Source organism: Nerophis lumbriciformis, linkage group LG14 (genome assembly GCF_033978685.3).
Source record: "Nerophis lumbriciformis linkage group LG14, RoL_Nlum_v2.1, whole genome shotgun sequence".
NCBI lineage: Eukaryota > Metazoa > Chordata > Actinopteri > Syngnathiformes > Syngnathidae > Nerophis > Nerophis lumbriciformis.
The window spans coordinates 6,824,536-6,851,323 of record NC_084561.2 but is presented as its reverse complement, the minus strand read 5'-3'; the positions used below and the strand labels follow the sequence as shown (position 1 = coordinate 6,851,323).

General features: G+C 33.6%; 2 protein-coding genes across 2 annotated transcripts in view; one reads left to right on the top strand and one right to left on the bottom strand.

Moving 5' to 3' along the window:
- Positions 1–997: 997 nt before the first annotated feature.
- plaat1 (phospholipase A and acyltransferase 1) lies at positions 998–15,563 on the bottom strand. The gene is made up of 5 exons (XM_061976164.2): positions 15,384–15,563; positions 10,126–10,175; positions 9,830–9,968; positions 3,290–3,558; positions 998–1,172 (listed from the first exon to the last, which is right to left on the bottom strand). The coding sequence occupies exons 2-5, from the start codon at positions 10,150–10,152 to the stop codon at positions 1,071–1,073; spliced, it is 537 nt and encodes a 178-aa protein (XP_061832148.2). The 5' UTR covers positions 10,153–10,175; positions 15,384–15,563; the 3' UTR covers positions 998–1,070.
- A 4,165-nt stretch (positions 15,564–19,728) lies between these two features.
- Positions 19,729–26,788, top strand: part of clcc1 (chloride channel CLIC-like 1) — a 37,962-nt gene continuing 30,902 nt past the window's right edge. Inside the window, exons 1-2 of the mRNA XM_061976162.2 lie at positions 19,729–20,139; positions 20,217–20,327. Of these exons, the coding sequence (XP_061832146.2) occupies positions 20,011–20,139; positions 20,217–20,327 (240 nt within the window). The 5' untranslated portion in view covers positions 19,729–20,010. The remainder of the gene's footprint in view (positions 20,140–20,216; positions 20,328–26,788) is intronic.

Genomic DNA, 26,788 nt, shown 5'->3' with positions numbered 1-26,788 from the left:
CTGGAAAAGAGGGATTTTTTGTTGTTGCAATTGTAAACAATTGTAATGTTCTGAATGAGTTTGACTGGTTGGTGTTGGAATTCTTCCAATTGGTCGAGTTTTTGAAGTAGTAACATTTTTAATTGAGAAATGGTATTACGGAATTCCTGGAATTTCGGGAAAACCGAGAATTTTTCCAGTTCCAAAAAACAACCTGTTGGAATAATTGTTTGTAAGTTATCACAAAAGAAACATTGTATTACATTATGTTCCTGATAAGAAGATGAATGCTGTCTTTCGAGGCCTAACAAGAGGAAGAAGGCTCGTGAAACTCCACTGTGATTTCAACACGGACAGATGGCAGGATCTGCTCAACTTCCAGAGGAACTCTCTTTGAAGCGTTAAACGAACTCTCTTTGAAGTATTTCACAAGCTCTCTTCCAACTATTTGGTAACCGAGGTCAACGCTATTTACGACCCGCTGCCCTCTTGAAGTCGCTGTGGTCAGGAGACGGGAGGGGTTATCCATTGTCCTCCAACACCTGCCCCAGCTGGATCCAGGAAGAGCCCAAGCCCGAGACATCCTCTTCTTGGTCTTCAATGAGACCGAAAACAATGACTGTTTTACATACTTCCCATTCCTGCTGTGACATATGTTGGTGCGTGAACATTGAACATCTGAATAAAAGAGGAGACGAAAACCTTCTTCGTCAGAGCGTGGTGCAGGACTGTACAGAGAGTGCAGTGGCCATGTCTCTCCTCAATATTGAGTCCGAATTGAATTCTGTCTCTGTTTGATTCCTTGCCTTTTGTCTTGTTTAATAGATGTCCTCAGTGTTTGAACGTGACACAACCTTCTTTGTTAAATGTTTGTAAAACGTGTTATATTTGACAATATTTTGATTATAATCAGCAAATTCCAGGCAAAATCCTTCAATGACGACAATTTTCCCAGCACAACAATACCAACATTTGCAAAAAAACAGGCAAAACTATTACTTTTTTATTTTTTTGTAACTTTGTTTTTATTCCCGATGCCTGACATTTGACTTTCTCGAGGGGATTTGTAAAAGAAGAATCTTTAGAGGACGTCAGAAGGGTCTGTTCCTGGATCGAGTGTTGATCAGTCCCAGGACAGAGAAGGCGCTCGCCGCCGCCGTCACCAAACTGATGGCCCCCATGGCTCTTGTTGCCTGGCAACCATGACAGACAATCTCATCAATGCAAACAAAAAGATGTTCGTCACTACAGTATCTGGACAAAAGTATTGGGACACCACTTAACTCTATAATGCCTAATGTATCATAAGTGATACATAAGTCTTTGAGTCCTCGAGGTCATTTGTTTCAGATCAGATGCATTACACATATAATCCACATGAGGGCAGTAATTGACTTATAATTCATTAACCGTCTGTATGTTGATATGTATAAATGTATATCATTTTTGCGGGCGTGGCCCTGAGTGTGGCCCCCTGACTGTCTGTATGTTGATATATATAAATGTATGTATATTATTTTTGCGGGTGTGGCCCTGAGTGTGGCCCCCTGACAGTCTGTATGTATATATATATAAATGTATATATATAATTTCTGCGGGTGGGGCCCTGAGTGTGGCCCCCTGACAGTCTGTATGTTGATATATATAAATGTATATATATAATTTCTGCGGGTGGGGCCCTGAGTGTGGCCCCTGACAGTCTGTATGTTGATATATATAAATGTATATATATATAATTTGTGCGGGTGTGGCCCTGAGTGTGGCCCCCTGACAGTCTGTATGTTGATATATATAAATGTATATATATAATTTCTGCGGGTGGGGCCCTGAGTGTGGCCCCTGACAGTCTGTATGTTGATATATATAAATGTATGTATATTATTTTTGCGGGTGTGGCCCTGAGTGTGGCCCCCTGACAGTCTGTATGTATATATATATAAATGTATGTATATGATTTTTGCGGGTGTGGCCCTGAATGTGGCCCCCTGACAGTCTGTATGTTGATATATATAAATATATGTATATTATTTTTGCGGGTGTGGCCCTGAGTGTGGCCCCTGACAGTCTGTATGTATATATATATAAATGTATGTATATGATTTTTGCGGGTGTGGCCCTGAATGTGGCCCCCTGACAGTCTGTATGTTGATATATATAAATGTATATATATAATTTTTGCGGGTGTGGCCCTGAATGTGGCCCCCTGACAGTCTGTATGTTGATATATATAAATGTATATATATAATTTTTGTGGGTGTGGCCCTGAGTGTGGCCCCCTGACAGTCTGTATGTTGATATATATAAATGTATATGTATAATTTCTGCGGGTGGGGCCCTGAGTGTGGCCCCTGACAGTCTGTATGTTGATATATATAAATGTATGTATATAATTGTTGCGGGTGTGGCCCTGAGTGTGGCCCCTGACAGTCTGTATGTTGATATATATAAATGTATGTATATAATTGTTGCGGGTGTGGCCCTGAGTGTGGCCCCTGACAGTCTGTATGTTGATATATATAAATGTATGTATATTATTTTTGCGGGTGTGGCCCTGAGTGTGGCCCCCTGACAGTCTGTATGTATATATATATAAATGTATGTATATGATTTTTGCGGGTGTGGCCCTGAATGTGGCCCCCTGACAGTCTGTATGTTGATATATATAAATATATGTATATTATTTTTGCGGGTGTGGCCCTGAGTGTGGCCCCTGACAGTCTGTATGTATATATATATAAATGTATGTATATGATTTTTGCGGGTGTGGCCCTGAATGTGGCCCCCTGACAGTCTGTATGTTGATATATATAAATGTATATATATAATTTTTGCGGGTGTGGCCCTGAGTGTGGCCCCCTGACAGTCTGTATGTTGATATATATAAATGTATATGTATAATTTCTGCGGGTGGGGCCCTGAGTGTGGCCCCTGACAGTCTGTATGTTGATATATATAAATGTATGTATATAATTGTTGCGGGTGTGGCCCTGAGTGTGGCCCCTGACAGTCTGTATGTTGATATATATAAATGTATGTATATAATTGTTGCGGGTGTGGCCCCTGACAGTCTGTATGTTGATATATATAAATGTATGTATATAATTGTTGCGGGTGTGGCCCCTGACAGTCTGTATGTTGATATATATAAATGTATGTATATAATTGTTGCGGGTGTGGCCCCTGACAGTCTGTATGTTGATATATATAAATGTATGTATATAATTATTCCGGGTGTGGCTCTGAGTGTGGCCCCCTGACAGTCTGTATGTTGATATATATAAATGTTGCGGGTGTGGCCCCTGACACACACCTGCTCGGACACTCCCTGGCCGTAGCGCAGCAAGGTGACAAAGTGCTCACAGTTGCTGCCCAGCAGGTCGTAGGACACCTCCTGGCCAATCAGGACCTGCGCTCGCTGGATGATGTCATCGACGGCCAGCGGCGTGTGCGTGTGGTCGTACTTGTTGTTGACGCGGTAGGAGTCGGCGCCCACCACCTCCTTCAGCAGCTGCATGCGGACCACCGCCTTGCGGCTGAAGACGGACTTGACGCTGGACATGGCGGCCGCCTGGCTCTCGTCTGCAGACATTTAAAATCCATGGAGACAATCAACCAAACAATGCAGTTAAATGTCTTCAAACACTTATAATTATGATTATATACCTTTAAAACCAGGCCAAGCCTTAGTACACATTACTAATTGTACACAATTAATATTGGTCAAATGTACTAACTATGTACACAATAAATAATGTTATAATTGACTATGTACACAATAAATAATGTTATAATTGACTATGTACACAATAAATAATGTTATAATTGACTATGTACACAATAAATAATGTTATAATTGACTATGTACACAATAAATAATGTTATAATTGACTATGTACACAATAAATAATGTTATAATTGACTATGTACACAATAAACAATGTTATAATTGAATATGTACACAATAAATAATGTTATAATTTACTATGTACACAATAAATAATGTTATAATTGACTATGTACACAATAAATAATGTTATAATTGACTATGTACACAATAAATAATGTTATAATTTACTATGTACACAATAAATAATGTTATAATTTACTATGTACACAATAAATAATGTTATAATTGACTATGTACACAAAAAATAATGTTATAATTGACTATGTACACAATAAATAATGTTATAATTGACTATGTAAACAATAAATAATGTTATAATTTACTATGTACACAATAAATATTATAATTGACTATGTACACAATAAATAATGTTATAATTTACTATGTACACAATAAATGTTATAATTGACTATGTACACAATAAATGTTATAATTGACTATGTACACAATAAATAATGTTATAATTTACTATGTACACAATAAATAATGTCATTATTAACTATGTACACAATACATAATGTTATAATTTACTATGTAAACAATAAATAATGTTATAATGTATTAACTTTGTACACAATAGATAATGTTATAATTGACTATGTACACAATAGATAATGTTATAATTGACTATGTACACAATAAATAATGTTATAATTTACTATGTACACAATAAATAATGTTATAATTGACTATGTACACAATAAATAATGTTGTAATTGACTATGTACACAATAAATAATGTTATAATTGACTATGTACACAATAAATAATGTTATAATTTACTATGTACACAGTAAATGTTATAATTGACTATGTACACAATAAATAATGTTATAATTTACTATGTACACAATAAATAATGCTATAACTGACTATTTACACAATAAATAATGTTATAATTGAATATGTACACAATAAATAATGCTATAATTGACTATGTACACAATAAATAATTTTATAATTGACTATGTACACAATAAATAATGTTATAATTGACTATGTACACAATAAATAATGTTATAATTGACTATGTACACAATAAATAATGTTATAATTGATTATGTACACAATAAATAATGTTGTAATTGACTATGTACACAATAAATAATGTTATAATTGACTATGTACACAATAAATCAAGTTATAATTTACTATGTACACAACAAATAATGTTATAATTTACTATGTACACAACAAATAATGTTATAATTTACTATGTACACAACAAATGTTATAATTTACTATGTACACAATAAATAATGTTATACTTGACTATGTACACAATAAATAATGTTATAATTGACTATGTACACAATAAATGTTATAATTGACTATGTACACAATAAATAATGTTATAATGTACTATGTACACAATACATAATGTTAAAATGTACTATGTACACAATAAATAATGTTATAATGTACTATGTACACAATAAATAATGTTATAATTGATTATGTACACAATAAATAATGTTATAATTGACTATGTACACAATAAATAATGTTATAATGTACTATGTACACAATAAATAATGTTATAATGTACTATGTACACAATAAATAATGTTATAATTTACTATGTACACAATAAATAATGTTATAATTGACTATGTACACAATAAATAATGTTATAATGGACTATGTACACAATAAAAAATGTTATAATTGACTATGTACACAATAAATGTTATAATTGACTATGTACACAATAAATAATGTTATAATTTACTATGTACACAACAAATGTTATAATTTACTATGTACACAATAAATAATGTTATACTTGACTATGTACACAATAAATAATATTATACTTGACTATGTACACAATAAATAATGTTATAATTGACTATGTACACAATAAATGTTATAATTGACTATGTACACAATAAATAATGTACTATGTACACAATACATAATGTTAAAATGTACTATGTACACAATAAATAATGTTATAATGTACTATGTACACAATAAATAATGTTATAATTGACTATGTACACAATAAATAATGTTATAATGTACTATGTACACAATAAATAATGTTATAATGTACTATGTACACAATAAATAATGTTAAAATTTACTATGTACACAATAAATAATCTTATAATTTACTATGTACACAACAAATAATCTTATAATTTACTATATACACAATAAATAATGTTATAATTTACTATGTACACAATAAATAATGTTATAATTGACTATGTACACAATAAATAATGTTATAATTGACTATGTACACAATAAATAATGTTATAATTTACTATGTACATAATAAATAATGTTATAATTGACTATGTACACAATAAATAATGTTATAATTTACTATGTACACAATAAATAATGTTATAATTTACTATGTACACAAAAAATAATGTTATAATTTACTATGTACACAATAAATAATGTTATAGTTGACTATGTACACAATAAATGTTATAATTGACTATGTACACAATAAATAATGTTATAATTGACTATGTACACAATAAATAATGTTATAATTTACTATGTACACAATAAATAATGTTATCATTTACTATGTACACAATAAATAATGTTATAATTTACTATGCACACAATAAATAATGTTATAATGTACAATGTACACAATAAATAATGTTATAATGTACTATGTACACAATAAATAATGTTATACTTGACTATGTACACAATAAATAATGTTATAATGTACTATGTACACAATACATAATGTTAAAATGTACTATGTACACAATAAATAATGTTATAATGTACTATGTACACAATAAATAATGTTATAATTGACTATGTACACAATAAATAATGTTATAATTGACTATGTACACAATAAATAATGCTATAATTGACTATTTACACAATAAATAATGTTATAATTGAATATGTACACAATAAATAATGCTATAATTGACTATGTACACAATAAATAATTTTATAATTGACTATGTACACAATAAATAATGTTATAATTGACTATGTACACAATAAATAATGTTATAATTGACTATGTACACAATAAATAATGTTATAATTGATTATGTACACAATAAATAATGTTGTAATTGACTATGTACACAATAAATAATGTTATAATTGACTATGTACACAATAAATCAAGTTATAATTTACTATGTACACAACAAATAATGTTATAATTTACTATGTACACAACAAATAATGTTATAATTTACTATGTACACAACAAATGTTATAATTTACTATGTACACAATAAATAATGTTATAATTGACTATGTACACAATAAATAATGTTATAATTGACTATGTACACAATAAATAATGTTATAATTGATTATGTACACAATAAATAATGTTGTAATTGACTATGTACACAATAAATAATGTTATAATTGACTATGTACACAATAAATCAAGTTATAATTTACTATGTACACAACAAATAATGTTATAATTTACTATGTACACAACAAATAATGTTATAATTTACTATGTACACAACAAATGTTATAATTTACTATGTACACAATAAATAATGTTATACTTGACTATGTACACAATAAATAATGTTATAATTGACTATGTACACAATAAATGTTATAATTGACTATGTACACAATAAATAATGTACTATGTACACAATACATAATGTTAAAATGTACTATGTACACAATAAATAATGTTATAATGTACTATGTACACAATAAATAATGTTATAATTGACTATGTACACAATAAATAATATTATAATTGACTATGTACACAATAAATAATGTTATAATGTACTATGTACACAATAAATAATGTTATAATGTACTATGTACACAATAAATAATGTTATAATTTACTATGTACACAATAAATAATCTTATAATTTACTATGTACACAACAAATAATCTTATAATTTACTATATACACAATAAATAATGTTATAATTTACTATGTACACAATACATAATGTTATAATTTACTATGTACACAATAAATAATGTTATAATTGACTATGTACACAATAAATAATGTTATAATTTACTATGTACACAATAAATGTTATAATTGACTATGTACACAATAAATAATGTTATAATTGACTATGTACACAATAAATAATGCTATAATTGACTATTTACACAATAAATAATGTTATAATTGAATATGTACACAATAAATAATGCTATAATTGACTATGTACACAATAAATAATTTTATAATTGACTATGTACACAATAAATAATGTTATCATTGACTATGTACACAATAAATAATGTTATAATTGACTATGTACACAATAAATAATGTTATAATTGATTATGTACACAATAAATAATGTTGTAATTGACTATGTACACAATAAATAATGTTATAATTGACTATGTACACAATAAATCAAGTTATAATTTACTATGTACACAACAAATAATGTTATAATTTACTATGTACACAACAAATAATGTTATAATTTACTATGTACACAACAAATGTTATAATTTACTATGTACACAATAAATAATGTTATACTTGACTATGTACAAAATAAATAATGTTATACTTGACTATGTACACAATAAATAATGTTATAATTGACTATGTACACAATAAATGTTATAATTGACTATGTACACAATAAATAATGTTATAATGTACTATGTACACAATACATAATGTTAAAATGTACTATGTACACAATAAATAATGTTATAATGTACTATGTACACAATAAATAATGTTATAATTGACTATGTACACAATAAATAATGTTATAATGTACTATGTACACAATAAATAATGTTATAATGTACTATGTACACAATAAATAATGTTATAATTTACTATGTACACAATAAATAATGTTATAATTGACTATGTACACAATAAATAATGTTATAATTTACTATGTACACAATAAAAAATGTTATAATTTACTATGTACACAATAAATAATGTTATAATTGACTATGTGCACAATAAATAATGTTATAATTTAATATGTACACAATAAATAATGTTGTAATTGACTATGTACACAATAAATAATGTTATAATTGACTATGTACACAATAAATAATGTTATAATTGACTATGCACACAATAAATAATGTTATAATTTACTATGCACACAATAAATAATGTTATAATTGACTATGTACACAATAAATAATGTTATAATTGACTATGCACACAATAAATAATGTTATAATTTACTATGCACACAATAAATAATGTTATAATTGACTATGTACACAATAAATAATATTATAATTGACTATGCACACAATAAATAATGTTATAATTTACTATGTACACAATAAATAATGTTATAATGTACTATGTACACAATAAATAATGTTATAATTGACTATGTACACAATAAATAATGTTATAATTGACTATGTACACAATAAATGTTATAATTGACTATGTACACAATAAATAATGTTATAATTGACTATGTACACAATAAATAATGTCATTATTAACTATGTACACAATACATAATGTTATAATTTACTATGTAAACAATAAATAATGTTATAATTTACTATGTACACAATAAATAATGTTATAATTTACTATGTACACAATAAATGTTATAATTTACTATGTACACAATACATAATGTTATAATTTACTATGTACACAATAAATGTTATAATTGACTATGTACACAATAAATAATGTTATAATTTACTATGTACACAATAAATGTTATAATTGACTATGTACACAATAAATAATGTTATACTTGACTATGTACACAATAAATGTTATAATTGACTATGTACACAATAAATAATGTTATAATTTACAAGGTACACAATAAATAATGTTATAAATTGCTTCACCTGGCAATGTTTTTAAGGTACATTAGACATATTTCTAGATGTTTACCACAAACATAAACATAAACAATGAAGTGGCATGAATGTTTGGTGCTGTGTACGTGGACACTGACCGACAGGAGTCAAGTTGATGATGTAACCGTCGCCCAAGTAGAGCGCCCAATGCTGATAGGCCGGTCGGAATATCTCGATCAGGTCACCCGGCTGGGGGTCATCACAGGGGTCGGCGGGGTCAGGGTCGTTGGAGGCCATCTGCACGCACACACAAACACACACAGACACACACACACAGACAAAACACACACACACACACACACACACACACACACACACACACACACACACACTATAAATAGATCCAAAATCTACTCTCATATATCAACCACATTTCATACTGCCGGCCACTCACAGTCGATCTGTGTTGTTGTTTATCCATCCCACAACATGCTTCCACAAGTTCTGACCAGGGACAAGAACACAGAATAGGACTGAAACTGAAACTTTACTTGGTAATCTTATTCCAGCAATAAACCTATCAGGTTATTAGTAAAAGTGGCTTTGCGGGAATAAGGCTCGGAGAATGCCAGATTGCTTGTTTTGCTCTTACACACACACGCACACACACACACACACACACACACACACACACCCACACACAATACGACACACACACACATACATGCACACAATACACAGAGTAGTGCCACTTTTGCTGCCACAATAGCGTCGACACAATGAGGAAGCGGACAGAAAAAAAAGCATGAGTCCATGTTATGTTACATGAAAAACAAAAATATAAGCGCTAGAAAATGAACGAATGAATGAATGAACATCACATGATTCATATTTCCTATGTTAATACTGTTAATACCGTAGAAAATACTCTCATGTTACGTGTTACATAACTCATATTTACTATGTTATTACTGTAGAAAATACTCTCATGTTACGTAATTTATATTTATTATGCTATTACTGTAGAAAATACTCTCATTTTACATAATTTATATGTATTATGTTATTACTGTAGAAAATACTATCATGTTATATAATTGATATTTATTATGTTATTTCTGTAGAAAATACTCTCATGTTATATAATTCATTTTTTTTATTACTGTAGAAAATACTCTCATGTTACATAATTCATATTTATTATGCTATTACTGTAGAAAATATTATCATGTTATATAATTTATATTTATTGCGATGAGATGGCGACTTGTCCAGGGTGTACTCCGCCTTCCGCCCGATTGTAGCTGAGATAGGCTCCAGCGCCCCCCGCAACCCCAAAGGGAATAAGCGGTAGAAAATGGATGGATGTAGAAAATACTTTCATGTTACACAATTAATTTTTACTATGTTAATACTGTTATTACTGTAGAAAATACTCTCATGTTACATAATTCATATTTATTATGCTATTACTGTAGAAAATATTATCATGTTATATAATTGATATTTATTATGTTATTTCTGTAGAAAATACTCTCATGTTATATAATTCATTTTTTTTATTACTGTAGAAAATACTCTCATTTTGCATAATTCATATTTATTTTGTTATTTCTGTAGAAAATACTCTCATGTTACATAATTTATATTTATTATGTTATTACTGTAGAAAATACTCTCATTTTACATCATTCATATTTATTATGTTATTACTGTAGAAAATACTCTCATCTTACATAATTTATATTTATTATGTTATTACTGTAGAAAATACTCTCATTTTACATAATTCATATTTATTTTGTTATTTCTGTAGAAAATATTCTCATGTTACATAATTTATATTTATTATGTTATTACTGTAGAAAATACTCTCATTTTACATCATTCATATTTATTATGTTATTACTGTAGAAAATACTCTCATGTTACATAATTCATATTTATTATGTTATTTCAGTAGAAAATACTCTCATTTTACATAATTTATATTTATTATGTTATTACTGTAGAAAATACTCTCATTTTACATAATTTATATTTATTATGTTATTACAGTAGAAAATACTCTCATTTTACATAATTTATATTTATTATGTTATTACAGTAGAAAATACTCTCATTTTACATAATTCATATGTATTATGTTATTACTGTAGAAAATACTCTCATGTTACATAATTCATATTTATTATGTTATTTCTGTAGAAAATACTCTCATGTTATATAATTCTTTTTTTTTATTACTGTAGAAAATACTCTCAAGTTACATAATTCATATTTATTATGTTATTACTGTAGAAAATACTCTCATTTTACATAATTTATATTTATTATGTTATTACAGTAGAAAATACTCTCATTTTACATAATTCGTATTTATTTTGTTATTTCTGTAGAAAATACTCTCATGTTACATAATTTATATTTATTATGTTATTACTGTAGAAAATACTCTCATGTTACATAATTTATATTTATTATGTTATTACTGTAGAAAATACTCTCATGTTACATAATTCATATTTATTATGCTATTACTGTAGAAAATATTATCATGTTATATAATTTATATTTATTGCGATGAGATGGCGACTTGTCCAGGGTGTACTCCGCCTTCCGCCCGATTGTAGCTGAGATAGGCTCCAGCGCCCCCCGCAACCCCAAAGGGAATAAGCGGTAGAAAATGGATGGATGTAGAAAATACTTTCATGTTACACAATTAATTTTTACTATGTTAATACTGTTATTACTGTAGAAAATACTCTCATGTTACATAATTCATATTTATTATGCTATTACTGTAGAAAATATTATCATGTTATATAATTGATATTTATTATGTTATTTCTGTAGAAAATACTCTCATGTTATATAATTCATTTTTTTTATTACTGTAGAAAATACTCTCATTTTGCATAATTCATATTTATTTTGTTATTTCTGTAGAAAATACTCTCATGTTACATAATTTATATTTATTATGTTATTACTGTAGAAAATACTCTCATTTTACATCATTCATATTTATTATGTTATTACTGTAGAAAATACTCTCATCTTACATAATTTATATTTATTATGTTATTACTGTAGAAAATACTCTCATTTTACATAATTCATATTTATTTTGTTATTTCTGTAGAAAATATTCTCATGTTACATAATTTATATTTATTATGTTATTACTGTAGAAAATACTCTCATTTTACATCATTCATATTTATTATGTTATTACTGTAGAAAATACTCTCATGTTACATAATTCATATTTATTATGTTATTTCAGTAGAAAATACTCTCATTTTACATAATTTATATTTATTATGTTATTACTGTAGAAAATACTCTCATTTTACATAATTTATATTTATTATGTTATTACAGTAGAAAATACTCTCATTTTACATAATTTATATTTATTATGTTATTACAGTAGAAAATACTCTCATTTTACATAATTCATATGTATTATGTTATTACTGTAGAAAATACTCTCATGTTACATAATTCATATTTATTATGTTATTTCTGTAGAAAATACTCTCATGTTATATAATTCTTTTTTTTTATTACTGTAGAAAATACTCTCAAGTTACATAATTCATATTTATTATGTTATTACTGTAGAAAATACTCTCATTTTACATAATTTATATTTATTATGTTATTACAGTAGAAAATACTCTCATTTTACATAATTCGTATTTATTTTGTTATTTCTGTAGAAAATACTCTCATGTTACATAATTTATATTTATTATGTTATTACTGTAGAAAATACTCTCATGTTACATAATTTATATTTATTATGTTATTACTGTAGAAAATACTCTCATTTTACATAATTCATATTTATTATGTTATTACTGTAGAACATACTCTCATGTTACATGTTACATAATTTATATTTATTATGTTATTACAGTAGAAAATACTCTCATTTTACATAATTTATATTTATTATGTTATTACAGTAGAAAATACTCTCATTTTACATAATTCATATTTATTATGTTATTACTGTAGAAATACTCTCATTTTACATAATTCATATTTATTATGTTATTACTGTAGAAAATACTCTCATGTTACATAATTCATATTTATTATGTTATTTCTGTAGAAAATACTCTCATGTTATATAAATCATATTTTTTTATTACTGTAGAAAATACTCTCATGTTACATAATTCATATTTATTATGTTATTACTGTAAAAAATACTCTCATGTTATATAATTTATATTTATTATGCTATTACTGTAGAAAATACTCTCAGTTTACATTATTCATATTTATTTTGTTATTTCTGTAGGAAATACTCTCATTTTTATAATTCATATTTATTATGTTATTACAGTAGAAAATACTCTCATTTTACATAATTCGTATTTATTTTGTTATTTCTGTAGAAAATACTCTCATGTTACATAATTTATATTTATTATGTTATTACTGTAGAAAATACTCTCATGTTACATAATTTATATTTATTATGTTATTACTGTAGAAAATACTCTCATGTTACATAATTTATATTTATTATGTTATTACTGTAGAAAATACTCTCATTTTACATCATTCATATTTATTATGTTATTACTGTAGAACATACTCTCATGTTACATGTTACATAATTCATATTTATTATGTTATTACTGTAGAAAATACTCTCATTTTACATAATTCATATTTATCATGTTATTACTGTAGAAATACTCTCATTTTACATAATTCATATTTATTATATTATTACTGTAGAAAATACTCTCATGTTACACAATTCATATTTACTATATTAATACTGTTATTACTGTAGAAAATACTCTCATTTTACATAATTCATATTTATTTTGTTATTTCTGTAGAAAATACTCTCATTTTTATAATTCATATTTATTATGTTATTACTGTAGAAAATACTCTCATGTTACATAATTCATATTTATTATGTTATTACTGTAGAAAATACTCTCATGTTACATGTTACATCATTCATATTTATTATGTTATTACTATAGAAAATACTCTTATGTTACATGTTACATAATTAATATTTACTATGTTATTACGTAGAAAATACTCTCATGTTACATAATTACATAATGATTACATATTTTTTACGTTATTACTGCAGAAAATACTCTCATGTTACATAATTCCTATTTACTATGTTATTACTGTTAATACTGTAGAAAATACGCTCAAGTTTCATGTTGCATCATTCATATTTACTATGTCAATACTTTTAATACTGTACAAAATTCTGTCATGTTACATATTTCCTATTTACTATGTTATTACTGTTAATACTGTAGAAAATACGCTCAAGTTTCATGTTGCATCATTCATATTTACTATGTTAATATTTGTAATACTGTACAAAATACTGTCATGTTACATATTTCCTATTTACTATGTTATTACTGTTAATACTGTAGAAAATACGCTCAAGTTTCATGTTGCATCATTCATATTTACTATGTCAATACTTGTAATACTGTACAAAATACTGTCATGTTACATATTTCCTATTTACTACGTTATTACTGTTAATACTGTAGAAAATACGCTCAAGTTTCATGTTGCATCATTCATATTTACTATGTCAATACTTGTAATACTGTACAAAATACTGTCACGTTACATGTTACATCATTCCTATTCACTATGTTATTACTGTCAATACTGTAGAAAATATGTACTTACTCAAACACTGGCACTTTTTTCTTCCTGGCCATTTTAATTCTCCATCATAAGTCCATAAAAACCGCAAAGAAATCGTAGAGCGGGAAAATTGTCAGACAGAGAGAGATGAAGTTTGTGTGAAGCCAAAGGTAGAAGCTGGAGTCACGCGGACGTGTCGCTTAGTGGTTTGCACTCAGATGTGGCACACACAGACGCACACACTCTCACACACACACTCCCACACACACATGCACACGCACATTGTTGCATTCACTTGCCCCTTTGAACAATTGTGACAATGCAAAGTGACTGAATGACACATGCGGTTATGGTTTTACAGAGGTCATGTAAATAAAATCTACTCTTAAGATCAACAAAATATAATCATTTGTTTTTCATTTTAATTAATGCAATGACAAATATTTGATTAAAATAGGGAAAAGTTTCTTAGAAAGATGGAACTCTTACATATGACTTTTCCACATGAAATATATCGATACTCTGGGCACCTAGTTCCCTCTTATTTGTCTTATGTGCCCTAAACACCTCCCTAGGGAGGCGTTCGGGTGGCATCCTGACCAGATGCCCGAACCACCTCATCTGGCTCCTCTCCATGTGGAGGAGCAGCGGCTTTACTTTGAGCTCCTCCCGGATGACAGAGCTTCTCACCCTATCTCTAAGGGAGAGCCCCGCCACCCGGCGGAGGAAACTCATTTCGGCCGCTTGTACCCGTGATCTTGTCCTTTCGGTCATAACCCAAAGCTCATGACCATAGGTGAGGATGGGAACGTAGATCGACCGGTAAATTGAGAGCTTTGCCTTCCGGCTCAGCTCCTTCTTCACCACAACGGATTGATACAGCGTCCGCATTACTGAAGACGCCGCACCGATCCGCCTGTCGATCTCACGATCCACTCTTCCCTCACTCGTGAACAAGACTCCGAGGTACTTGAACTCCTCCACTTGGGGCAAGATCTCCTCCCCAACTCGGAGATGGCACTCCACCCTTTTCCGGGCGAGAACCATGGACTCTGACTTGGAGGTGCTGATTCTCATCCCAGTCGCTTCACACTCAGCTGCGATCTGATCCAGTGAGAGCTGAAGATCCTGGCCAGATGAAGCCATCAGGACCACATCATCTGCAAAAAGCAGAGACCTAATCCTGCAGCCACCAAACCAGATCCCCTCAACGCCTTGACTGCCCCTAGAAATTCTGTCCATAAAAGTTATGAACAGAATCGGTGACAAAGGGCAGCCTTGGCGGAGTCCAACCCTCACTGGAAACGTGTCCGACTTACTACCGGCAATGCGGACCAAGCTCTGGCACTGATCATACAGGGAGCGGACTGCCACAATCAGACAGTCCGATACCCCATACTCTCTGAGCACTCCCCACAGGACTTCCCGAGGTACACGGTCGAATGCCTTCTCCAAGTCCACAAAACATGTAGACTGGTTGGGCAAACTCCCATGCACCCTCAAGGACCCTGCCGAGAGTATAGAGCTGGTCCACAGTTCCACGACCAGGACGAAAACCACACTGTTCCTCCTGAATCCAAAGTTCGACTATCCGGCGTAGCCTCCTCTCCGGTACACCTGAATAGACCTTACCGGGAAGGCTGAGGAGTGTGATCCCACGATAGTTGGAACACACCCTCCGGTTCCCCTTCTTAAAGAGAGGAACCACCACCCCGGTCTGCCAATCCAGTGGTACCGCCCCCGATGTCCACGCGATGCTGCAGAGTCTTGTCAACCAAGACAGCCCCACAGCATCCAGAGCCTTAAGGAACTCCGGGCGGATCTCATCCACCCCCGGGGCCTTGCCACCGAGGAGCTTTTTAACTACCTCAGCAACCTCAGCCCCTGCTATCCCCGTTTAAATAAAACAAATTCATTTCAGTAGACCTTTAAATATGTATTGTGTGCTTTTTTTATTTTTCTCTCTCTCTTTTCTTTTTCTTTTAAATTAAAATGTTACTGCCTTTTTACATCATGGCCAGGGGACTACAGATGAAAACTAGCCTTCTGGCTGATTCTGCCTTTTTTAACCATGGGTAGTCATCAGTGACGTGCAGTCACTAGAGGCAGGTGAGGCGGGGCCTCACCTGCCATCCTGTAAGAAAAAAAATGTGAAAAGAAAAATAATTAATTAAATTGTTATATGTATCCAGTGATTATACTATAAAGTTATTTTCCATTTAACTTCACCAGTTTTAGATTATTTTTATTCAAAATCGCTGAATTTTCACATTTGCCGTTCAAATACTGAGAAGAGACGGTGCGGTGAACAGCAGCCAGTTGAGGCATGTCACTCAGTGCCTCAACATGGATTCCGGACTCGGCTAACTGCTGGCCTGCTGTGCAGTGAGACTGTATTGCTATATGAACTATATTATACATTTCCATAGTTTAGTTAGCTGAGGTATATAATGTACAGTGTATTTTGTCAACAACTGTATGTGTGTAACATATTTCTTGTACTGAGCGATCGTAAAATGGCTGCAAAAGACACACTGGCTGAGGCTCCAGTAACCCCGCCTCCTGCACCCCCGCCGTAGAATTGTTGTATCAACTAAAGCCCACACTTAAACTTTCCACGTGCAAGATTGAATCTATTTAAAAAAGTTATTTCATAAGAAGCCAAAAAGTGCAAAAACAATAATGTTCGTGTTGGAGGAGTTGTGAATGACTGCAGGGCCACAACATTAGGTACACCTGCAGACTGCAGGTGTATCTAATTCACAACTCCCCCAACACGAACATTATTGTTTTTGCACTTTTTGGCTTCTTATTAAATAACTTTTGTAACCTATTTTCATGGGCTTTCCTCTTTGTGATGTTAAGTTCCTGTTATGCGCTGTTATACAGTACATGCCTTGAGCTCTTATTTTGAAGGCGCTAAGAGCGGAAGTGATGTCACGGAGTGGAGCGGAGGTTTTTGAAAGAAGGTAAATAAAGTGGTCCTCGTGTAAACTGGAGCCTCCGTGTTTGTTATTTTGTAGTTTCATACAGTATAGGCGACATTTATAAACCCTCGGTTACACTTTTTTAAATAGATTCAATCTTGCACGTGGAATGTTTAAGTGAGGGCTTTAGTTGCGGTAAAGGTAAGACCATAATAACGTTTTTTTTATTAAATGTGCTTTTTGTTGTGTTTACTGAGGGGAGGTGACGGCAAACAGACACCAGGGGGCAGTATATACAATTATTTATTATATATATAGTCAATATATATATATATATAAATAATAATAAACAATACTACTGACCTAAGGAAATGGAGTGTGAACTATATCCAAAAGGGAATGGTGTAAGACTATGTGTAGAATTTAACTGAAGTGAGTGTTACCAACGTGTTGAACGAGATACGCGGAAGTCCAGGGGGCAGGCAGATGATCCGGGGCGAGAGCGAGGCGTCAGAATCCAGGGACGAGCAAGAGGTCGAGGAACGAAGGAGGCAGTCAGAGTCCAGAGGGAGATCCAGGGAAAAGTGAGATGCACAGCTCACTTTCCAGGTGACGAAGGGTACTGCGGGGACACGGGAGAAGACAAGGGACAAATCAAGGCACGGAGAGGAAACACGAATAGAGAGCATGAAGCTTGTTGCTTACGGTACACCATGAGAAAACTAAGTTCCCGCCCCGATCCTTGGGTCCACTGGTCCTTTATTGAGCTTGCCCTCATCAGACCCAGGAGTGTAGATTGCCGGTGAGTGATTGCAGCTGGTGGCTGCTGCAGGGCGGGGACGCGTGCGGCGCGTCCCTGGATGTGCGCACCCGTGGGCGTGTCCCGAGGTGCGCACAGACGGATGAGCGGCGTTGGCAGGAGCCTGAGCCGTAACACTTTTTTGTGTGCTACAGTTTGTACGTGTAAAGTTAAAGTTAAGTTAAAGTACCAATGATTGTCACACTCCCACTAGGTGTAATGAAATTTGTCGTCTGCATTTGACCCATCCCCTTGTTCACCCCCTGGGAGGTGAGGGGAGCAGTGGGCAGCAGCGGCACCGCGCCCGGGAATCATTTTTTGGTGATTTAACCCCCAATTCCAACCCTTGATGCTGAGTGCCAAGCAGGGAAGAATGCTGGTATGAGCTTTTAAACATAACCCGTTAACTGCTGCCAATCAAATGGTGAATAAGATACTCTTTAGGGTTCATATGTTTGTAAATCTGACTGTGATGAAGTCAGTGCCTCACCAGTCATGAACCTCACCGCACGTCACTGGTAGTCATGTGTTTTAATGAAATTACATTGTCCTTATTGAAATAAACTAATCTAATCCATATCCAATCCCAAGGAAGGCGGTTGGCTGGTTTGTCTTCCTTCCAAAAGGTGGCGCTGGCGCAATACGTGACGTCACATGTCAGATACCGAAGAAGAAGACGCCACTTCCGTGTTGCGACTCAGAAATGAGCGGATTGTTAGCACCGAACCGCCTAATAATAGAGCGTAAATTTAACATTCACACAAAGTTTAACTCGTTTTTGTGTGAATGTTAAATACAAAAAAAACCTCACTTTATAACACGTATGACGTTGAATGTCGGCTAGCTAGCTGCATGACGGACTTGTTGGGAGTTGTCTAAAGAAGAGCAACCCCACAAAGGTCGGCAGGTAAGCGGGGAAACAATCCTCCTTTTACCCGCCAGGATGTTCTTCATCCTCCTCTTCGCCTACCTGACCGTGGCTTGGAGTCAGGAGGCGGACGACGACTGGGTGGATCCGTACGACATGCTCAACTACGACGCCACCACCAAAACCATGAGGAAGCCCGTTGAGGTTTTAAACTTTTTTTTTTCTTATTATTATAAAGTGAAACCCCGAGTAGACCTTTTATTTAACAATGTTTCTTCCAGCCAGCGAGACATTTTAATGGAGAAACTTCAGTAGACGCGAGCGTTCACGACCCTGATCAGACTGATATGACGTCATTGTGCAACAAACAAGTGGCCGATTTACGAACTCAGGTTAGTAAATAAAGTGTGAACTTCAGTTTTGTTAAACGGGACATGCCGTATGGAAGTATTGTAGCAAAAATGATTTGCAAACGCATATATCAATCAATCAAAGTTTATTTATATAGCCCTTAATCACAAGTTAAGTTTTTGGGGAGTAATAATTGATAGTAAACTATCATGGAAACCTCATGTCAGACACATTAAAACAAACATCTCCAAAAGCCTCTCAATTATAAACAAAGCAAAACTATACCCCAATGAAAATGCACTCCGCACTCTATACTGCACCTTGGTACTCCCATACCTTACATCAGGGGTGCTCACACTTTTTCTGCAGGCGAGCTACTTTTCAATTGATCAAGTCGTGGGGATCTACCTCATTCATATATATAATTTATATTTACTTATTTATGAAATATATGTTTTTGTTAACAAGTTAAAGGTGTTTAATGATAGTGCAAGCATGTTTATCACATAGTTATTATTGTTAATACATTAAAGGTGTTTAATGATAATACAAGTATGTTTAATACATATAGTTAATATTGTTAACAAGTTAAAGGTGTTTAAAGATAATGCAAGCATGTTTAACACATATTGTTAATATTGTTAACAAGTTAAAGGTGGTTAAAAATAATACAAGCATGTTTAACACAAATAGTTAATATTGTTAACAACTTAAAGGTGGTTAAAGATAAAACAAGCATGTTTAACACATATAGTTAATATTGTTAACAACTTAAAGGTGGTTAAAGATAATACAAGCATGTTTAACACATATAGTTAATATAGTTAACAAGTTAAAGGTGGTTAAAGATAATGCAAGCATGTTTAACACATATAGATTCCTTTCTTTCATGAAGACAAGAATATAAGTTGGTGTATTACCTGATTCTGATGACTTGCATTGATTGGAATCAGACAGTGGTGATGATAACGTCCGCATTTTCGAATGGAGGAGAAAAAAAGTCCTCCTTTCTGTCCAATACCACATGAAAGTGGTTGGTTTTTGGCATCTTATTTGTCCAGCTTCCGTACTCCTTTGTATACACTTTACAAGAAATACATTGTCGGCAAACTCCGTAGCTTCCTAGCTTGTGCACGCCAGCTTTCTGAGACTCTTATTTTGGTAGCGCAGGCAGGATGAAGCAGAGCTTTTATTGTGCAACTGTGCAGTCGGTCTTTGGAGTTTTGACGACAGGTACGGCGCCAGAGTCTGTTGAAATAAAGTGTTTCTCGCCTTCCAGTCGGTAATTTTCATGAGCTGGCAGTAGCCAGCGTCATCTCAGAAGACCCTCGGGTGCCGTGAATGTCAATCAAGTGACGAAAGTGACGACATAGTGAAGATTTATCATCGCTCATTTTTAGGACTATTTTTTTAATGCCTGGCTGGTGATCGACTGACACACCCTCAGAGATCGACCGGTAGATCGCGATCGACGTAATGAGCACCCCTGCCTTACATACTGTGTTGAAGTATGGGGGAATACTTACCACAACACAATTCATCCTCTGATCATATTACAGAAAAGAGCAGTGCGGATCATTCACAACGTTGGCTATTTAGAACATACTCATAATCTGTTTATGCAATCAAAGTTGCTCAAATTTGATGACCTTGTTAAATATAATACATTAATAATCTTATATAAAGCATTTAACAAATTATTGCCGCCTAATTTACAACGTTTTTTTATAAGACAAGTGCAGGCTCATAACTTGAGAGGCTTTGGATATTTCTTACTGCCGAGAGCTCAAACCACTCGTAAACGTTTTTGTGTGTCTGTATGCGGAGTAAAACTATGGAACAAACTGGACTTACAACGCAAGCAATGCCAAACTAGTAATCGATTTAAACTGTTATACAAACATGAGGTCTGGTTCAAATATAGAGATGAGGGTCTTTAATTTGACCTGCTGCTGTACTCTGTCTCAAAGTGTTAACATGTGCTCAATGTTTCCTTACCATTATTGCTATGTTGTCTATTACCATTATTGCTATACCATTGTTGGTATATTCATTATTCATACATTGTTGATACAAATTATTGTTACAGTGTAATAATTACTGTTACCTGTGGTAATGCCACTATGATACAACACCTGTATTATAATCCTTGAACAAAGTAACAGTGAAACTCATGTTGGGGGTGGGATTAAATAAATTATCTTCTTCCCACTCCCTTTCAGGCAAAACTGGACAATCATCCATTACATACTATACATTACCTTTTGCACTATATTAATTTATATTATTATGTGTTCAACTTTGTACTTTTTTATGTCATTGCCTGAAATAAATAAATAAATGAAAAAAAAATGAAGTTAAAGTACCAATGATTGTCACATACACACACACTAGGTGTGGTGAAATTTGTTTTCTGCATTTGACCCATCCCCTTGTTCACCCCCTGGGAGGTGAGAGGAGCAGTGAGCAGCAGCAGTGGCTGCGCTCGGGAATCATTTTTGGTGATTTAACCCTGAATTCCAACCCTTGATGCTGAGTGCCGAGCAGGGAGGTAATGGCTCCCATTTAAGGCTGGGCGATATGATTAAAAAAATGTATCACGATATAAGTGTTTCGTACCAGTCGATATCGATAATTATTGATAAAAATATAAAAAAAACTATTCTAAATAAAGACCAGGAGAAAAAAGGCTGAATAATACTTTTATTTTAAATACAACCTTTAACCTTTAGAACAAGGTCAGCATTATGAAAAACAGTCAAATAAATGAAAATACTAGTCGATGTGCAAATATTGACATTAAATAAATGCTTAATCCAACAAAATGTGCAAAGTATTGTAATTAACAAATTAGTAGTGTACAACTCAGGCTTTAAAGCCATATTGGTAACAATATATGCAAATAAATAACAGTCACATTAATGGCTCGCATGAACGGATTGACCTCATGTCGGAGGTTGTCGCAAAGCGCTTTGCTAACAGTATCTCCTTTTCCACGGAATAGTATCGGATATAAAAAATCCAAAATACTGCCAAACTGGTGACGTGACGTTTCCTTTTTTGTTTACAATTTCCTCTCGTGCTGCCGCACTCATATTCCCGTTTCGTTTCACTTCTCGTCGTCAGCTAGCCGTTGTTGCTTTTTTTTTTTTCCCCCTGTTAGCATTTCCCAGAATGCCTTGCGGTTCAGGCTCGGCCGTGATAGGTCGAGAGGCCAAAGCCCTTCCTCTGCCTACACCCCAGAATGCCGTGCGGTTCTGGCTCGGCCTTTCTTCCTATTTTTTTCTAACAGAACTCAGTGAAATTATCGAACTCTCTGTCGACCCCATTTTCTATTGATATTGATCACATGTCTATCGCGATATATATTGTTATTGTTTTATTGCCCAGCCCTACTCCCATTTTTATAGTCTTTGGTATGACTCGGCCGGGGTTTGAACTCACGAACTACCCATCTCGGGGCGGACACTCTAACCACAAGGCCACTGAGCAGGTTGTGTCAGGTTGTGACAAGTGTCTCAAAGGGCTGCACAAGGCTCAGATCCCACATCAGGGCAGGGAAAAACTCAACCAAATGGGCTACAATGAGAAACCGGAAGTATTTTGTACTCAAATAAGTTATCAGTAATGTTATGACATATAGCGGCCAAAATAATCACATTTCTTCCTTCGGGGCGCGGGGCTCTCCTTAGAGATAGTGTGACTGGATACGGAAACACAAATTGTATTACACGCACACTAATCTGGATATGCACGCACTAGAGATGCGCGGTTTGCGGGCACAACCGCTGAGTCCGCGGATTATCCGCGGATCGGGCGGATGAAATAAAAAAAAATTAGATTTTATCCGCGGGTCGGGCGGTTGAAATAAAAAAAAATTAGATTTTAAATAGATTCAGGCGGGTGGCAGTTAAACCAATTCGGAAATATATATACATAGTTAAATGTTGTTACCCACATACGAAAAACAAGCAGGCACCTGCAGCATATGCCACAACAGAAGAAAAAAAAGAAAAGAGATGGACACTTTTACGGAGCGGAGAAGGGACGCCTCGCCGGGGTCCGGGACCGAGGCCCCTTCCCCCGAGAGGGCCCCACCGGGAGCCGTAGCTGAGGCGATCCGCGAGAAGGGCCCGACGCACGTCCAGGGTCACCACCGCGCCCACCGCACCGACACCCCGCCTCGTCCGCCTTCGTCGCGGCCGGCGTCACGCGCAGCAGGTAAGCAGCTTACCTGCCCACCATCCCCGTGGCCGGGGGCTCGTAACAGGGGTCACTCCGCGCGCTCCGCCCGCGCAGCTTACCTGCCCGCCACCCCTGTTGCCGGGGGCGCGTAACAGGGGTCACTCCGCGCGCAGTGCGCTCACGAAAGGGGTGGGGCTCACCCTGGTTGATATAGACAGCAGGACGGTGGCCATGGAAGTCGGAACCCGCTAAGGAGTGTGTAACAACCCACCTGCCGAATCAACTAGCCCTGAAAATGGATGGCGCTGGAGCGTCGGGCCCATTCCCGGCCGTTGCCGGCAGCGAGACGCGCTTGGAGGTGTGCTCAGCGCGGCTCCTATATGATTGCGCACTGGTGTGCGTCTGGGTCGTGACAGCGTGGCACGCGAATGTCTCTGCTGCATTGGATCAGTCTCCTTTCTTTAACAGGCAAAAGCTTTATAACCTCACTAATGCCTTGCATCGTCTATATTAGATATATAACAACGGGCGGGTGCGGTTCTGATCAAATGTTACATCGGGTGGATGGCGGATGGTTGACGACTTTCTGATGCGGTTGCGGATGAAATAATTGCCTATCCGCGCATCTCTAGCACGCACACATCTTACACGGCAGAAGTGTCACAAAATTCACGTGTAAATAAACAGCCTTCTTGCTTCACACAAATCTGATTACAGACACACATTTTGTGTTATACACACACAGATCGAAATACAGACAGATTTGTTTTTTCATCCACAGACAAATCATAAAACGGACAGACAAATTAAAACACACACGTATTTGATTACACACACACAGAGATACAGACACACAAATGAATACACAGACACGTGAATTGTATTACACCATACTTGCCAACCCTCCCGAATTTTCCGGGAGACTCCCGAAATTCAGCGCCTCTCCCGAAAACCTCCCGGGACAAATATTCTCCCGAAAATCTCCCGATTTTCAGCCGGAGCTGGAGGCCACGCCCCCTCCAGCTCCATGCGGACCTGAGTGAGGACAGCCTTTTCTTTATGACAACAGGGTGACAAGAACTAAATCATCCAGACTAGAGATACATTGTATTATTATGTTTATCTTACCTAAAAATAAATATATTTATTAATTTTTTTTAAATAAATACAATTTTTTTACTATATTTTGCTAAAAACATCAAAATTAATTGTATTTTTATTTATTTTTTCGGACTCCTTATTACATCCAGCCATAGAATTATACATTAAAATAAACATATTGGAAATCATTAATTTTAAATGATCATAATAATTCCTTTAAAATGACCATATTTAATTATTAAAATAATTACTTGTTTATCAACAACTTTAGCATTTTATTCATTACATTTTGAAGCTCTCAGAAGCCAAGTTATGTTATATTCCTTAAAATTTATTTATGCAAGTTTGAAGTATCAATTATCTAAACACAGTTTTGTTTGCATACTTTCAGGATGTAGATATATATATATATATGTATATATGTATATGTACGTATGTATATATATATATGTATAAAATACGTGACTTGGTGAATTCTAGCTGTCAATATACTCCTCCCCTCTTAACCACGCCCCCCCCAACCACGCCCCCGTCCCGACCACCCCCCCACCCCACCCCACCTCCCGAAATCGGAGGTCTCAAGGTTGGCAAGTATGTATTACACATGCACAGATTGAGATACGTGTTTGCAAATACTTTTGCTTCAATAATATTTCCATTGATTGTTGTATTGCAGTGTGAAAGTGAAAGTAAAGGACTTTGTCCTTATTGTCAGACTTGAGTACACTTCATTATGTACACTGGCTGTGTTTCAATTCGCACACTGTATACTTAACATTTTGAGTGCGCACGTGCGTTCATTGGGGCCTGAAGCAGAATTTTATTTTGCCAACAAAAAATTATTTATTTTTAAATCAAACTTGAATTTAAATAAAAGCATTTGTTGTTCTAAAACAAATTCATGCAACATATATTCAAAATTTTTTTGTGCAAAATAACAATTTCAAAAGATGAAACACTCAAACCCAGTACCTAAGTTTACAAGCCCAGCACTATCACACAATATTACATTTTGTTGGACGATGCATCGTCCCACAAATTATAGGCAATAAATAATATTATTGTCGCTGTAGGGTTTTCCTCGTTAAGTTTTCTTCGTGGGAGAAGTTCCAATCCAGTCCTGCATCCACGAGTTGCAGTGTCGTACATTTATTTCAAGCAAAAAAAATGAGCAAAGTTCTTATTCTCATGTATTGCAGCAAACAGTCATGCTCAC

What these genes read in the sequence shown, in the direction of transcription:
- plaat1 (XM_061976164.2), bottom strand. Translation starts at nt 10,152, where the DNA reads ATGGATAAACAACAACACAGATCGACT. An exon ending in AACAACAACACAGATCGACT is followed by an intron (nt 9,969 to 10,125) that starts GTGAGTGGCCGG and finishes GTGTGCGTGCAG; the next exon opens with ATGGCCTCCAACGACCCTGA. An exon ending in GCCAGGGAGTGTCCGAGCAG is followed by an intron (nt 1,173 to 3,289) that starts GTGTGTGTCAGG and finishes CATGGTTGCCAG; the next exon opens with GCAACAAGAGCCATGGGGGC.